The sequence below is a fragment of the Hipposideros armiger genome, unplaced genomic scaffold (assembly GCF_001890085.2).
Source record: "Hipposideros armiger isolate ML-2016 unplaced genomic scaffold, ASM189008v1 scaffold_315, whole genome shotgun sequence".
Classification (NCBI taxonomy): Eukaryota; Metazoa; Chordata; class Mammalia; order Chiroptera; family Hipposideridae; genus Hipposideros; species Hipposideros armiger.
Window position 1 is genome coordinate 991,178 of NW_017731665.1, and position 16,335 is coordinate 1,007,512.

Here is a 16,335-nt window from a genome sequence, read left to right on the forward strand (position 1 = left end):
GCGACTCACGGCAGCCCAGCTCCAGGTCGAGCTGTTGTTCACCATCTTAGCTGTAGAGGGCAGTGTCACTGGCCCCCATGTGGGATCCGAACCAGGGCCCTGCTGCTCAGAGCTGGCGTCCCAAGCCAACTCTTAACCAACGTGCCACTCAGCTGGCCCTCCAAATGATCTTTTGATTGAAATTTGATTTCTTTTTTCTTTAGTCAAGACACAAAGGCACATATATGTTCTACATTCCTTCCAAACTAAAGGTGGACTTGACCTTTAAATAGAGAATACTGAATGTTCTAACACCTGAAACTGTTTCACAAGGTTATCCTTGTGGATAACCAGCAAGAACTGAAGTCCCACAGGAGGCACTCCCGTCTCTCACCCTGTTACTTTACAAGCCTTATCCCCCACCCCACCCCCTTTCACACAGGCCTTTCATAACTCTTGTTCTCAGCCTTGCTGCTGCCAATAGGAAGAAGCCCTTATCTGTGGCACCTCTGTTCTCCTCCCAATTTGTTTCCAAGATTCTGCTTCTCAGAGTCTCAGCCCCCCTCTGTCCTGCCTGCCCCATAAGAGTAGAAAAGTCACCTGGGGTCCTCCCATGCTGTAGGCTCAGGCGGCCCCGCAGGGTCCTAGGCATTCAGCTGAGGTCACCACTGGCTGCCACGCATTGAAGATGGGCAAGGGTGTCTTCTTATCCAGCCCTGCACCAGGCGAGTCAGGCCCTGCCTGGCCTCAGCCAGCCACAGGAAACCAAGATCCAGGCCACAGACCCCGCTTGACCTGGCCACAGGGGTCCCACCACCAACTATGGTGTTTTCATTAGAAGCCAGATGCAATGGAAGCTTCCACCAAGGCCACAGGAGGCCCAGGCGAGGCCTCCCCCAGGATCTGTGGCCAGGCTGCTGTCGCTTGGGATCCCCAGGCTGTCCCACCTGCAGAGGTCCCACACCCTCAGTTCTAGGGCACAGGCAGCATGGTCAGGGCTTAGGTGCTGGCAGCCTAATGTGGCACACCTCCACCCGTGGTACCAGCCTCGCTGCCGAGAGCAAAGGCCCTTTTTTCCTTTTAACCCCAATTCCCCCATATCTACCCCTCTTCATGCCAGTTTTCATTTAGGATGATAGTTTTAGAAAATAAACTTTGTTCCAAGTTCAACTCTGAATTACTGTCAAAGCATGGCAGGATGAGGCAGTGGGAGTTCAGACCTGGGTTAAAAGTCTTTTCTGCCACTTGGGCAGCTTCCCCCATCTATAAAAACCTAATGTCCCAGGATTGCATGACAGAATATCATGAAACAGGCACTTGATGGGCCCAGCTATCAGGCCAGGAAGAGCGCAGCCACCAGCCTGGACCCGAGGTGCGCCCAGGGGCTCACGGCCGTGTGGGGGAGGTGGGTGGTCGGCAGAGCTGGCCCGGCTGACCTAGCTGGGTACTACATGCCCCAGGAGAGCACCAGAAGCTGACCTAGGTCAAAACCATCCTTAACCAGGTCGCCCCATTCTCCAGAGAACACGCAGGACAGAGCACATGGGTTCAGGACTGACATTTATTAATGGAGAAGACGTCACATGCCCTGGAACCTGAGTTGTATGAAAAGGTGAAAATATATACAGTGATTGGGAAACACAACAGAATGGAGCAACACGAGCTGGCCTGAGGGCCAAGGCCACCCAGCCGTGAGGACTGGCCACACTTCTGGATGGGATGTTCTGGAATCCAGTGGTGACTCCAGTGATGACTGAACTTAATAAGGATTCTATACCTCTCCCCCAGTCACTCAGAAGACCGTGGATGTGACCAAACCAGAGGCACATCCACCTCAGAAAGACAAAGTGGGGATAACCAAGGCTGGCCTGTGGCCTGGAACATGGCCACCTGGGGCTGGAGCAGAGGCAGTCCTGGACGCCTGCCCTGGGAAGATGGCAGGGCCAGTCAAATCCTTCACAGGAGGGGGAAATCAGGAGTCGTCTCAGGGAAGCGTTCCCACACCAGGCATCCATCCTACACAACAGCTGTGAATCTCTGAAGGTACCCCCCCAACTCACCCCATTTCCCCATTGACACCACCAGAATATAGGAAAAGCCTCCACAGGCTACATTTTGAAAGTGTGGCAAGGTTAGAGGGGAAGGCTGGGGTACATAATGCCACAAGCAACAGCAGCCATTGAGACTTCCCCTGCAGTGGTGGAAGAGTGTCCCCCATATTCACCTCAGAATGTAACCTTATTTGGAAATAGGGTCAATGCCAATGTAATTAGTAAATAGGTCATTCTGGAGTGAGAGAGTGTGAGTGTGTGAGTCCTTAAATCCAATGATTCTGCCCTTACAAGACAGGACACAGAGACACACAAGGAGATGGCCATGTGACAACAGAGGCAGAGACAGGAGTGATGCTGCCACAAGCCCAAGAACAGCAAGGACTGCCGACAACACCAGAAGCTGGGAGAGGCACGGGATGGTTTCTCTGTTAGAGCTTTCAGACGGAACCAGTGCTGCAGACACCTTGATTTTGGACTTGTGGCCTCCAGAACTGAGAGAATTCCTGTTGTTGTGGGCCGCCCAGTGGGTTGTCATTTATACGGCAGCCCCAGAACCCTCACATACCTGTTCTGTGCCCAGCACTCCACCTGAAATGTCCCGCTGCTGTGTCCTCACACTGGGTCCAGGGGAGCAAACGGAGTCGGTTGAAGATGCCTGAACGGGTCAGGGTTTCTGGTTCCGGGACAGAAATGGCTCCGGCAGCTTCATGAACTGACTGACTTCTGTGCATGGTGGTCAGGCTTTGGCCTCGGGGGCCTCCTGGAGCCTCGAGCGTCTGGGAGGCGGCTGCACCCCTGTGTCGGGGCTCTGCGGGTGCTTCTCCCCACTGTGGGTCCGCTGGTGTCTGTGGAGGTCGGTGCCCTGGCGGAAGCCCCGGCCACAGGCGGGGCACGTGTAGGGCCGCTCTCCCGTGTGCGTCCTGCGATGGGTGCTTAAGTGCGAGCTGTTGCTGAAGCGCTTCCCGCACTCAGCACACTCGTAGGGCCGCTCCCCAGTGTGCACCCGGCGGTGGGTGACCAGGCTGGAGCTCTGGCTGAAGCGCTTCCCACACTCGGTGCACCAGTACGGCTTCTCACCCGTGTGGATGCGCTGGTGGGCGCCGAAGTTGGAGCGGTCGCTGAAGCCCTTCCCGCACACCAGACACTGGTACGGCCGCTCCCCGGTGTGCGTGCGCTGGTGCTTGGTCAAGTGGGACTTTTTGCTAAAGCCTTTGCCACATTCAGGGCACGTGTGCGGCTTTGCCACCCTTCGAGGACCCCCTCTGTCCAGAGGCCACTTTGGCCTGGTGAGGCCCCTAACAGGGGCCTGCCCCTGACCTGGGATCGGGGGTCCGGGCCCCCTGCAGCGCGCCGACAGCACTTGGTCCCACTCCGTTCTCGTGGGTGTGTCCTCCCCATCCTCATACTGCATCCCGAGGCCTGAGAAAGAGAAAACAGAGTCCCTGAGGGCCACGCATGGAGAGGGGACAGGAAAGGGGAGCTTCTGATAAGAGAGGCAGCAAAGGCTGCGGGGGAGGGGGGTTCCATCTGAGGAAAATGATGGAGAGCCATGCTCTTCAAATTCCCCCTCAAATCACGGAACAGCGACTGTCACCCAGACCATGACGTGAGGTGCTAACACCTCGGCCAGAGGCTGCCGTAAACACACAGCAGGCAACTCGTTTAATCCTTGAAATGCCCGTGAGGTGGGTGCTGTTACTGTCCCGTTTTACAGACAAACTGAGACACGGGGAGGTTGGGAATTTATCCAGAGTCACTTAGCTGTTAAGAGCCCCCAGTCATCCGGGCTTATAACCTCTAGGCCAGGGATTCTCACTGAGGGAGGGCGGTGGTGCGCCTCAGCCAACACTTGGCAATGTCTGCAGACAGTTTTAGTTGTCAAGCCTGGGGCAGGAGAGTTGCAACTGGCATTTAGTGGGTGGAGCCAGGGATGCTGGTGAACATCCTCTGGCGCATAGACGGCCCCCCCTCAACAATGATCCAGCCCTGATGTCAAGTGCCCAGAGAGACCCTGCACTGGGCTGTTCTGGTTGGAGCAGGACCCCAAGGCTTGGGGTCCGAGCTCCTTGGCTTCCCGCTCATATATTTGGGGGTGGCCCCTTTGCAGATCCAAATTCAAGAGCCACCACCATGGTGACATGAGCACAGAGCAAGAGGGCCCTGGAGTGGACCCTGGCACTGTCGCCCGGGTTGTATGACTGGGCAAATATTCTTCTCTGCTTCCTAGTCTGCGGCCCAAAGCAAACCCCACCTGGGGACCTTGGGGCATGAAGCGTGCTGGGAAACTGGGGAGCAGACACCTTTAAGCAGAACACCCTAAAAAGCTCACAGTGGGCAGATACCAACCCAACGAAGAGGGACAGAACCTCCTGTCACCCCGGGATATGTCCACGCTAAGACCCCATCTACCACAGACCCCAAGCAGGCCTCTCTTGCTCTCCCCTTCTGTCTCCACTCACACTTCCAGAAAGCCAAATGTGGGGTTCAGCTCCGATTTCCTGAGCCTCGATTCCCACATGTGTGCAATTAAGATGATGGAACCACCTCCCGGGCCTGTTGTGAGAATTTTTAAAAAGGAACTGAGTCTGGCAGTTCCTCAGAAGGCTACACACCGTCACAGGACCCAGCAATTCCATCCCCAGGTGTAGGCCCGAAAGCACTGCTGCCTGGGTGACACTTGAGGGGGCCTCTCATCTGCCCCATGCTCGGCCCAGGCCCTTGCCCTCATTTCTACCTTGGGGACTAGTTTCACTTGTGTTCCTGAGAGCAGTACGTGGTCGCAGCCTGATCTGGTATGACTCTCTCCTCCTCCATTGAGGGGTTTCTTTCTCAGCCCCAAACCTTTCCTAAGGTCACCTATCTCCCCTTGCCATTCCCTTAGGCAGGAATCAGCACACTGGGGCCCAAGGGCCAATGCCTGTCTTTGTGCCCATATACTTTGTCCTTTCTGCTGTCCATGGCTGTCTTCACATCAAGGTGGCAGAGCAGAGTAGTCACAACACAGACTGTATGGCCCACACACCTGAACTATTTATTACCTGGCCCTTTACAAAAAAAGTCTGCTGACTCCTGCTCTAAGCCCTTGAAGGTGAACTTCACAAACACAATCACCAATGTCTAAACCCCAGAAGACGGGGGACTCTAATCTGGGACTTCCATTTCCTTCGTGCTGACTCCCTTGCCTGAACCAGCATCGCCACACACATCCCTCAGCCCCAAGGCAGCATGAACTGGGCACTGAAGGCCTTCTCCTTGCCCCTGCTGGGCGAGCAGACGCGACCTGGGAGTGGGCGGTCCTGCTTACAAAATGATACAAAGCAGCATCTCAATTCCCTTAGAAAACATTTTAGGGAGCCAGTGGGTGGCAGGAGTTGCAGGATAAGCCCAGTGGGAAGAGACAGTGGTGGGCGGTGAGCTGGGGCAGTGGTAAGGAGCGGCTGTGGATGGCCATGGCCTTGATGGGAGCAGCTCTGCCCAAGGAGGCTGACGGTAGCACAGAAGATGAAGGGAAACTGGACCAGCTGTGTGGGTGAAGGAGAAAAAAAAGGAGGACTCCAGGGCAGCTCTGCCGGGACGTGGTGAGCAGCCACGCTGCCCCTGCTGCAGCTGGGCCACTGACAGTACACATCCGCAGCCCTGGTTCTGCAGATTGTATGCAGGTGGCTGCCAAGGAGACTCACCAGGGAGCGCCCCTGACCCACTGAACCAACCCCTGTGCATAATTTCCTATTTTTACAATGCTCCCCACGATTTCTCAGGCCACTACCGCTTGAGAACTGATGGACTGGCGGCTCCTGTAGGCTATGTGGAGCCAGGGAAGGTGCAGAGTGGGGAGGTGGCCTGGGTCTCAGGTCCTGGAGGCCAACACACCTTTGGGGAAATGCTAGGCCAGCCCAAGGCAAGGAGCCACCCTCCCTCATGGTTTCTGATGGGCAGCGGCCAGGGTTTCCCCATGTTGCCCTCACTCTCTGACAGCACATCCCACTGAGCCGGGTCCAGGCACCCCCACTCCTCCTGGGACCGGTACATGGCCACATCTTTCAAGGTCACTGGCATCTACAACACAGCCCACTCAATCCCATGCCAGTGTCCCTTCAGGTTGGGCCAGCCTGGTGGGCTTACCCGTCCCTTCCACACACGTCACGATGGTGGGTCCTGCTCACCTCCCCCGACTTCTTCCCTCTCCACATGCTATCATCCACCTCTCTTACTCCCAAGCTTGGCTCAGACATGGCGGGATCCTGTTCTGTGGGAGGATATATCGCCACTGCGCTCTGCCCCGTTGCTGCGGGGTCGCAGACGGTGTTGGATCAACTGCGTGCTTGGCCACTGGGGCGCATGCCCCTTGGGGACACGAGTTAGCAAGCCCTACCTTGGCTCAAGTATCCCTGGGGCCCAAATGGGGTGACTTGAGGACTTCAGGATGGCTCTAGGCCAGCGGTTCTCAAAACTAGCACCAGGCTGACCTGGGGAGCATGATTAAAACCAAAGCAAACAATGTCCATAAGAGAGAAAACTCATACAGAGGATCCGTGGTTGCCAAGGGGTGGGGGAGATGTGGAGTATTTTGGGGAGTGATGAAGATGTTCTAAAATTGATTATGATGATGACTACACAAGTCTGTAAATATATTAAATGCTGTACACTTTAAATGGGTGAATTGTGTATCTATGAAACATATTTCAATAAAGCTGTTATTTAAACAAACAAGCAAAAAAGACTATTCCAGACCAGGGCTGGGGGAGGAATCTGTATTTTTACCTGAAGTCCCAAGAGACTCTAACACCCAGCTGCATTTCAGCGATTGCCCTAGCTCACTATCGGACCCCACAATCCTCCAGGACACGCCTAGTACTCAGGTGGCGTCTGAGACATAGCAAGACTTCCCAGGAGGTGAAGGTCACTCCAAGGGGGAGCACCTTTGAAACCCAGGGACCTGGCCATGGGAGAGAAGTGTCCCCAGGAATGCCAGCTCACCTGGGACCAGGCTGGAAGGATGTGGCTGGTGCTGCTGTGTCCTGGTGCTGGAAGGCCACTGGGCCTAGAGAAACAGCACAGTGACCAGCGAGGCCCACACAGCCCACTGTGAGGGCGGGACAGGTGCAGCTGCTCCCACCTATGCTCAGCTCCCCACTGGGAGCCTGTCCACACCAGATGGACACAGCCTCAACCACCTGTGACACACCTTTCCCTTCTCCCCTCCCTTGCAGAGCTGTTTTCCTCAAGAGGGGAGGCTACTCACCTCTCTTTGGCCAGAGCGGGGGGCCTCTCTTGGGTCTGTGGCTCAGCTGGGCCAGGGGCTGCTGCCTGGTGCACCGAGCCCCTTCTTCTAGGGACAGCTCCTCTGGCTGCGCCACTGCCTGGAGTTTCAAAGACTGTTCCCCGGTCCGGTGGAGTACTGTGTCGTCAGAGAGCGTCTCCGGGCCCTGCACACAGACAGAGTGCTGCCCATAAGATCCCAGGTCAGGGGGAGACCCAAAGGATCCCCAACCCCTTGTCTTGGGCACCCCTGGCCATCCTCACCAAAAGGGGGCAGCCTCATTGTGTCTAACTGCACCCTTGGCCCTCCACATGCCACACGCAGCCCTCCCTCCAGCCAGCTCCCAGGGAGGACTATGAGCCAGGACAAAGCAGGGCCTGCTCTGCTCCTGAGTGAGATTCCATGGTGTCTCCCTGTCACCCTGCAATGGCGTCACTATCACGCTATTACCCTCATTTCCTGGTGCTCCCAACAGACCCTGGACCAGAAGGGGTCTGAATCCAATCTCATTTTGGAAGTTGGCATTACTGCATTTGCTACATTTTAAAAATCATCTACAGGCACTTTGGGATAATCTAATTCCTAATTCCAGAGGAGGTAAATTAGATGAACTTGAGTCTCAGTTTACCGAGCTCTGCAACAGTGCTTGGGGTAAGACACACTCCCAGGGAACTGTAAAACCAGTGCTGGGGACCATTGTCTTAGGCCTCCTCTTGTCCAACATTCCACAACTCTGACAGGAGACAGTCCCCAGAAGTTCCAGGGTACACAGTGACAGAGGGAAAACATGCCAGGAACCCCAAACACCAAGCCTGGAGGAGCTGAGGGGATCCTGTGTTGTTGGTCACCATGATAGCAGGAGTTGCTTACTGCACTCAACCCACAGAGCCAAGTTTTGGGGGGGGGATGTGTCTGTCCTGCTGGATGCAAAAGAACAGCAGGAGGTGGCTAAGACACTGCCACAGGAAGAGAGGTGACCAGTCAGCATTGGCTAAATATCTAATCTGGGCATGGCCCTGAAAAAAGAATTAAAACAGTAGGTGAAATGACCATTTTTCCCCCCATCTTGATTAGTTTTGTGACTAAAAGCAGAGATTTGTAAGACTTGCTACTCTCCAAATCCGGTTAGAAGTTGGAATGCACTCTAGAGTGACCCTATCTAAAGAGCTTTCCACAATGATAGAACTGTCCTATAATCACACTGTCCAGTACGGTAGCCACTAGCCATATATGTGATGACCGAGCTCTTGAAAAATGTGGCACGTGACTTGGGAACTACATTTTCAATTTTATTTAATAAGCCACATGTGGCTGGAAGCTGCTATATTGGACAGCACAGATCTGGAGAGACTGGGAAACATCTGGGGGTGCTAACCAGGGCACCCACAAGCCTTTAGCCTTTCTTCTCAGTGCTCCTCTCTGCTGGGATCTCTTCAACTCTCTAGGTGCTGCCTGGGAAGGTCTCCAACCTCCCTCCCATCAAAACCTGTGTCTGGCCTATACTGGAAGGGTGTTAACAAACCAGTCCATACTAGCTTAAAAAGGGCTAGTGGGGCTATATGTGGTTAACCAACAGGGGGACCCACTGGCCAAGGCTGAGAAACTTTGCAGTTGCCTTCTTCCATGCACAGAGTCCAAGCAGCCCCATGTCCTCCAGATAACCATGGCTGGCCACGGCTCTAGAGCTCAGGGAATCTCCAAATGCAGACCTCAGCAGCAGGGCTTGTTTCCTCACCTCAGGGCCAAAATGCCCCCCACCTCACCCTCTGTTTCCTGGGCTCCCGCTGCAGCCCTTCCACGAGGACCACGGCCTCCTCACCACTCTCCGGCTGCTGCTCCCGCACCCGGGCCTGGAGCTCCCTGGGCAGCACCGTCAGGAACTGCTCCAACACCAGCAGCTCCAGGATCTGCTCCTTGGTGCGCAGCTCGGGCTGCAGCCAGCGGCAGCAGAGCTCCCAGAGGCGGCTCAGGGCCTCCCGGGGTCCCGCCACCTCCTGGTAGCAGAAGAGCCGGAAGAGCTGGCGGAAGGTCTCGGGGCTGGGGTTTTCTGCCTCCAGGGAGGGTTCCTCTTCCCAGTGGAAGTCCTTCTCCACCTTCACAATCAGGATCTCATCCTGCTCCAGGGGTGGCGGGGGCTGGAGGCCCTGGGCGGTTGCCATTGCTCCAGGTGGGCCTTGCTCCTTCTCAGGCCTCAGGGGTCAACTCTGTCTTTCCCTATACCCCTGGCCAGACACTAAGAAGACGTTTTGCAGGGATCTGTGGACAGACGATAACATCATTTGGGGGTGTAGCACAGGAGCAGGATAAGCGTCTGCACCCATAAGCCACTGCCTTGGCCCCAGGGCCAAACTCACCCTCATTGGCAAAAAGACAGGGTTAAAGTAAGATTCATTTATCTCTGCTAACTCCCTGCTAATTCCCAGACAAACCACTTAACCTCTCTGGGCTTCAGTTTCCTCATTTGAAAAGAAAAGATGGTGATATCATCCACACACAAATGGGAAGGATGTTTGGAAAGAGTTTGTTACCGTGCTAAAGGTCCAGCTCATCACCTCACAAAAGTCAAAACTTCAGAAGCCAGGTTGGTGGAAAAAGCAGGTTTATTCAAAATGCCAGCATTCTGGGAGGGTGGCGGACTCCTGTCCAAAGGCCATCCTCCTCCTCTCAGCATGGCCCAGAAGTTCTATTTATTTATTTATTTTAATTTTTAGAGTTTCAACTTTATTTGGCCAGTATGTTCAGTTCCAATTTCCAATATGGCGGTCAGTAATGCCTGAGGAACTGTCAACAACCTTGGGGCTCAAGCATCCTGGGGTCTCCCGCCTGGAGATGGAGGGTCATGGTTCTGCCCCAGAGGTCATAGGTCAGAGCAGTGAGAGGCCTGGCTGGGGAGGGGGACCTGGCCAGGCCCAGCCCGAAAGTTGTATAAGCAGGTAAAGAGAGGCAGGACAAAGGAAAGGGGAAGTTGGTGAGGCAATTCCGGGGGGGAGGGGGGGGGGAAGGCGCTTCCCAGAGGTTGTTTTGTTTCAGGATAAGAGTGGATTATGCAGATGTAAAAACTTCTTTCAAGTCTTTGAGCTAGGTATGCATACCCTGTGAAGTAAACAGAGCCTTTGAAACTTGGTATGCATAGTAAATGTATAGTAAACAGGGTCATTAAAGGTTTGGCTGGAGGAGAGGGAAGCAAAGAAAAACTTTCAAAAAATCGCAAGCTAAACTACACTGTTAAATCGAAATTACACTAAAGGTTTAAATCTCAAAATAGAAAATATAGTGCCACTGCTATAAGTTTAGCGCTGTGCCTGGAACCGGTCAGACTCCAGAAACACTGTTTTTATTACAGTTGGCTCTTTTTGATGGGATCCCTTTGGAAATATGGTGAGAACCAGAGCCCAGTCAGCTCAGGGAGACTTTGATTCTGTCTCAACCTGACCCCCGATTTTGGGCTTCGTGAGCAAGCCCCTTCGTGAGCCCCCTGGGTACCAGAGTAGATAAGTCACTAGGGCGGTCCCTCCAGCTCGATGGTCCTGGGAGGGTTGGGACTCCCCGGGAGGGCTGCTTTTCCATCTCATCCCTTCAGGTCTCAGAGAGTGAGAAGTGGCTGAGGCCGGAGCACGAACCGGGGCTTTGGAAATGGGCGGTGGGACCGAAGCTTGAACCCGACCTCGCGCCCCCGCACTCACCCACAGCGCTGCGGGCCCTGGGAGGTTCCGGCGCACCCGGACAACGGGCCAGGAAGAAAGCGTGACCGCGGAGGGCGGGCTGGCTGTATCCGGACGCTGGTCAGAAGGCAGAGGACCCCAACCACAAGACGCAAGCCGGAGAACGGTCCACGAAGGCCATTCGCTGAGCCGGCTGTCCGACTTGAGAACCAAGCCGCGTAGGCAGGCCTACGGGAAGCATTGGGCGGGGCGTAACGTAGTCCTCGCACCATTGGCGGAGCCGGCTGGTAAAGAGTCTAGATAGGTGGGTCTATGTGAGGCATTGTGGGTAACGTAGTCCTTACACCATTTGTTGAGCAATTGTGTTGCGTGGGTATGAGACCACGTAGGCGGGCCCGCGAGATGCATTTTGGGCCACGTAGTCCTGGAACCCCCGGCTGCCGGATTAAGAGCGTGGGAACGAGGCCACATAGGTGAGTCCGCGGGAAGCATTGTGGGTAACGTAGTCCTCCCCCACCCGCACCGTCAGTGAGCATGCGCGAGCGCTTAGAGGCTCCGCAGTTTCTGGGCCATTTTTCCTGGCACCCTTCCATACCCGCCCTCTCTCTGCTTGAAAAAGTCCACAGTGAAGGGATCTTGGAAATTTACTTTTTTACTTACATAGCACTTTGTATGTGCCAGGATCTGTTTTAAGCACTTTGCAATTATTAACCTGGTTCATCTTTGAAACAACCCTAGGAGGTAGGTACTGTTATCCCTATTTTATAGATGAGGAAACTGAGGCACAGAGAGGTTCAGTGACCTGTCCAAGGTCACATATTGAAGTGCAGAGCTAGGTGAAGTTGGAAGCCAGGCATCTATCCTAGTCCAACCCCTTAATTTTAGAGACTGGAAAATGACGACCCAGAAAGTTACTTGCTGGGGGCATCTTGATTATCAATTGCTTATTTCTTTCATTTATTAACCAACAAATATTTATTGGACTCCAGTTTGTGCCAAGCAGGCACTTTGAACAGGTGGTAACCTAGATATTCCCTGGTGTCTCGATGGCACCTGGGGGAGGGGGTCTAGGCCCCTGGAGGGTAAGCAGGTAAAGGGTCTTGGTGAGGGTTATGTATCGAGCATGTGCTAAGTGCCCCTAACCATCATCACTGACCCAGGCTATTTCTGAGTCCTTCAGCTGTGGCATCCCCAGACCTCTAGTGCCTTACGCCACCTTCCCACTGGCCTGCTTTCTTTTCTTCCACTCCTACTCTCCATTCTCTCATGTTTCATCTCCCCCCTTCCCCCACCCCCCGTCCCCCCATCCAATACCTAGTTTTTATTGTGAGGCAGAACACTAGGTTGCCCATGACTGATTTCTGGAGACTGTACTTCCCTGTGTGGGAGGCATCTTTAAGAGTAGATGTCAGATTTTGGGACTGCCCCAGGCCCCCACAGCCTTGTGGTGGGACCTGAAGAAAGGCAGGCCCATATACGCCTCAGTTTCTCCTTACAACACCCAATTGCAGGTCAGGAAAGTTGAATCTTAGAATGAACTAACTCCCTCAGGTTGTGGGTGTGCTTGCTGCTGGGACTGACCAAGGTGTGGAGCTGTTCAGAGGACTGGTGCTGAAATCCAACACAAGAGGCCTGCCATTCCATCTGCTTCAGAAGGGTGTAGAAAGAGATCATTTGGACAAGTCACAGATTGGTACGTAAGGGAGGAAGAAGGGAGCACGGACAAAGTGGGAGTGGGAAAAGGAGGAAAACGGAAGAGGCTGATGGAGCAGCAGGTTCTATAGGACTGGACGGCCAAGATCTGGCTGCAGGACACACTTGGCTCTGTCTAGAGGGACAGACAGGTGTGGGGATACCAGCATTTTCAAAGCTGCCCTACACCTTCCCATTTCTAACTGCCTCCCGGTTAGCTGTAGGGCCCTGGCCTTGCACCTCTTGTCATCTTCTCCTCAAAGCTGGATGTATGGAAGTTAGCAAGTCTATGTAGTGACCTCGCCCTGGCTCATTTAGTTCTGGTCCCCTCCTATCTGGGCAGTTTCCAGTGACTACAACCAAGAGATTTAAAGGCTAAATTTCTACTTTGCCCAGGATTTCTGTCTTAATTCTATTTTGGGGGGACATAAACATTCAGTTCCTAACAAATATAAACCAGAATGAATTTGGGCCTCCATCAATGCGCATCCAAACCAGTGTTTCAAATCCTGGCTCCACCATTAACTGGGTGAGCCTTACCTGTGCCTCATCTGTAAAATGGGGACTGTCATAGCTCCAACTTCAGAGCTGACAGATAGGATTAGATAAGATTATGTTTCCAAAGCACCTGTGACAATGTCCAGCATGTCCATAAACATCGGCTCTAGCTTCATGACTTGCCACTTCACTGGGATGAAGTCTGCGGGTCTCAATTTGTAGATCTTGGACACCTGGGCCATGGAGTTCCTGTAAGCGGTCCACAGAGCCATTAAGGCCCCAAGCATTTGTTTACAGTCTGAATGAAAAGTATTTACAGTTATACACACATATCACTACTTATATTTATACTTATAAATGTAGCTTGTTTTCGGTGTTTATGGGATCCACAAAACAATTTGAATTAAAAGGGCAGTGTCATACTCACAGAAGTTTACAAACAATTAAGCAGCACACATATATCCTCCTCTGAAGACAGAGGGGGCCAATTACTTCTGACTGATGATGCAGTTCCATAACATATACCAGGCGTCGATTCAGCTCACATTCACTCTTATTTAAAAAAATGGCCTATGATCAAGCACGCTAAAAATCTGAGTCATTTTAGTAGCAATTTCCCAATGTCCAAATGGCTGAGAACCGACATTTCATTAAGAGTCAAAACAGTTTAGCTAAATCGATGAAGTTATCTAGGAGAGTCATCAGAGAGCTACTGTGCCCCAAAACGGATATATATGGATGTTTTATTATACTTTTTCTAAAGCCTCCATGAGCTAATAAAAGCTAATGTTTTTTAAAGCACTTCCTAAGCCCATGGGATTGTGTTTTTACTGGGCTACTTAAATCCTCACAATGACTCTCTCGTGTAGATATCATTAGACCCACGTTTTAGATGCGTAAACAGGCTCAGAGAGGTGCACAGCCCTGCCCAAGGCCACACAGCTAGAAAAGTGGAAGAGCCAAACCAACTCAGGCAGGCCCACTCCAGAGCCTGCAGTCCGAAGCACTCTCTTACAGGCACACTTGAACGCTCATCAGGTAACTGATGCCCGGTCTTGGCATAAACACCCAAACTGTTTCTCAGAAGACTCTGGTCCTGTCCCAAGATTCTCCTTTGAGGTGGCCACTCAGGCCAAAATGCCCCCTCTGGTTTTCTAGACAGTAGGCAGATCTGCTTGGCACATAGGAGGTGCTCAGTAAATATGTGCTGAGCGACTGAATAAATGAACAGCTGGAATTTGTTCTTCAGGCACTGAACTCTGCTGCCCAGCATTATGACAAACTTGATTCTGATAATAATATAAATGGGGATAAATAGTACCTATGCCCCAGAGGATACTTACTAGGATTAAATGATACAGTACATTAAAATACTTTGCTCTGGGGTGAAACATAAAAGCACTCAGTAAACATTAGTTGTTTTGCTATTATTTCCATTAACAGAAAGAATAAGGGATAAGGGCACTCGCTGTGCAACACTGTGAAATCTCCTTGGTGTCTGGTGTGTTTTGGTTCCATTATTAAATTTTAGACAGATGAGAGGATACATCAGTTAAGAGGAAGGCAGGAGATACCCATTGCTTACACCTTGAACCACCCAGCATTTGAAACTTTATCTGTCTTTTCCCTACAGCCAGCAAGTCAAATGAGAAGCAGATGGGTAAGAACAGACTTACAAAGCAGGACGATTCCTGCAAGGGAGAATGGCCTCCAGGATGAAGACATTGTGGAGAAAGGGTGGGGTCTGCTGGGGGAAGGGGATTCAAGAACCACCACACATACTTGGAAATTCTTACTCATGGGGATGACATCTGCTAAACTCTCTTGCTTGCTGTCAGTCCAGACATAGTTCACATTGGGGTAAAGATTCACATACTTCTCTTGGGAATAAAACAGTGTCCTAATTGGCTTGGGCTGCCGTAACAAAATACCAGACTTGGGGCTGAACCAACAGACATTTATTTCTCAGTTATGGAGGCTGGAAGATCAAGGTGCCAGGGTACTTAGTTCCTCCTGGTGAGATCTCTCTCTTCCCATTTTTCTTAAAACATTTGTCCCTCTCGATCTTTCTTTTGTGTTACTACATATGAGAGCGAAGTGAGTGTGGAGAACTTCTACCTCAAGAAACACAGTTGCGCCGGCATAACGACAGATGGCTTCTGATGCAAGGTCTCTGTGTCAGGGACACAGGAAGTAGTGGGGGATGCAGGCCCCACACCACCAGCCAGTCTGATTGTTTCCCAGAAACCATGTACCTGGATGTTTAGGTGAAAACAATTTTGAATGTAGATTTAAAATGGAGTCATTCCTGTTTCAGATAAACAAAACACATCAACACATTTCTGGGCTGTGTCTGGCACACACAGACAAGGATGTATACACAGACATATAAAATGATGCAGGTGGTGAGAGTGCTATGAAGAAAAACGCAGCGGGGTGAGGAGAGTGATGCAGTTGCTCTTTTAGGTAGATGCTATTTAGACAAAAGGACCATTCATTCACCTGGGCTCTACCTCAAGGAGGGAAGCCAGCATGTCCTTGGCTTCAATACCTTCTTCAAAGGCTTGTTTAGGCAGGACAGGAGGCCAGAAATAAGCAATGAGAAGTAGTCATAGGTAAAATGTCCAGCCTCCCCCTGAAACAAATCTGTGGGCTGAAGCCAACATGTAGACAGCCAGACTGTGAGAGAGAGACAGACAGAGTGAAAGGTACAGCTGAGGAATAGGCTTCTCAACCGCTGTGAAAGAAAAAACATTATTCATGCCACTTGTTAAAGAATGATTTGTCGGGCCGGCTGAGTGGCTCAGTTGGTTAAGAGATCCCTTAGGGGCACCAGCTCTGAGCAGCAGGGCCGCAGTTCGGATCCCACATTAAGGGCCAGTGATACTGCCCTCTACACCTAAGATGATGAACAACAGCTCGACCTAGAGCTGGGCTGCTGTGAGTTACGTGAGTGGCTGGCAGCCAGCGTGAGCAGCCGGCAGCCGGCGAGAGCTGCCGTGAGCCACCATGAGCGGCCAACCAATGACCGGCGACCGATTGCTTCATCCGGGAAGAGCACAATGATCATACCAACATGGGCCAGTGAAGCAACGTCCTCCACAACTAGACTGAAGAACCAAAAACAGCAATTTGTCTACCTGCCTGTTCCCCTCCCCCAATTCCCCAATAAAATCTTAAAAAAAAAAAA

The 16,335-nt window shown here is 52.3% G+C and overlaps 1 protein-coding gene across 2 annotated transcripts in view; it reads right to left on the reverse strand.

Annotated features, from left to right (window-relative positions):
• Window positions 1-153: 153 nt before the first annotated feature.
• ZNF500 (zinc finger protein 500) overlaps window positions 154-16,335 on the reverse strand; it is an 18,309-nt gene continuing 2,127 nt past the window's right edge. The window contains exons 2-7 of one of the 2 annotated variants that reach the window (XM_019660354.1): window positions 15,648-15,824; window positions 13,276-13,394; window positions 10,977-11,239; window positions 9,057-9,549; window positions 7,276-7,459; window positions 154-3,452 (exon numbers count right to left, since the gene is read on the reverse strand). In XM_019660354.1, coding sequence (XP_019515899.1) covers window positions 2,770-3,452; window positions 7,276-7,459; window positions 9,057-9,452 — 1,263 coding nt within the window. In that variant the 5' untranslated portion in view covers window positions 9,453-9,549; window positions 10,977-11,239; window positions 13,276-13,394; window positions 15,648-15,824 and the 3' untranslated portion in view covers window positions 154-2,769. The remainder of the gene's footprint in view (window positions 3,453-7,275; window positions 7,460-9,056; window positions 9,550-10,976; window positions 11,240-13,275; window positions 13,395-15,647; window positions 15,825-16,335) is intronic. The other variant, XM_019660355.1, reaches the window with a different exon arrangement.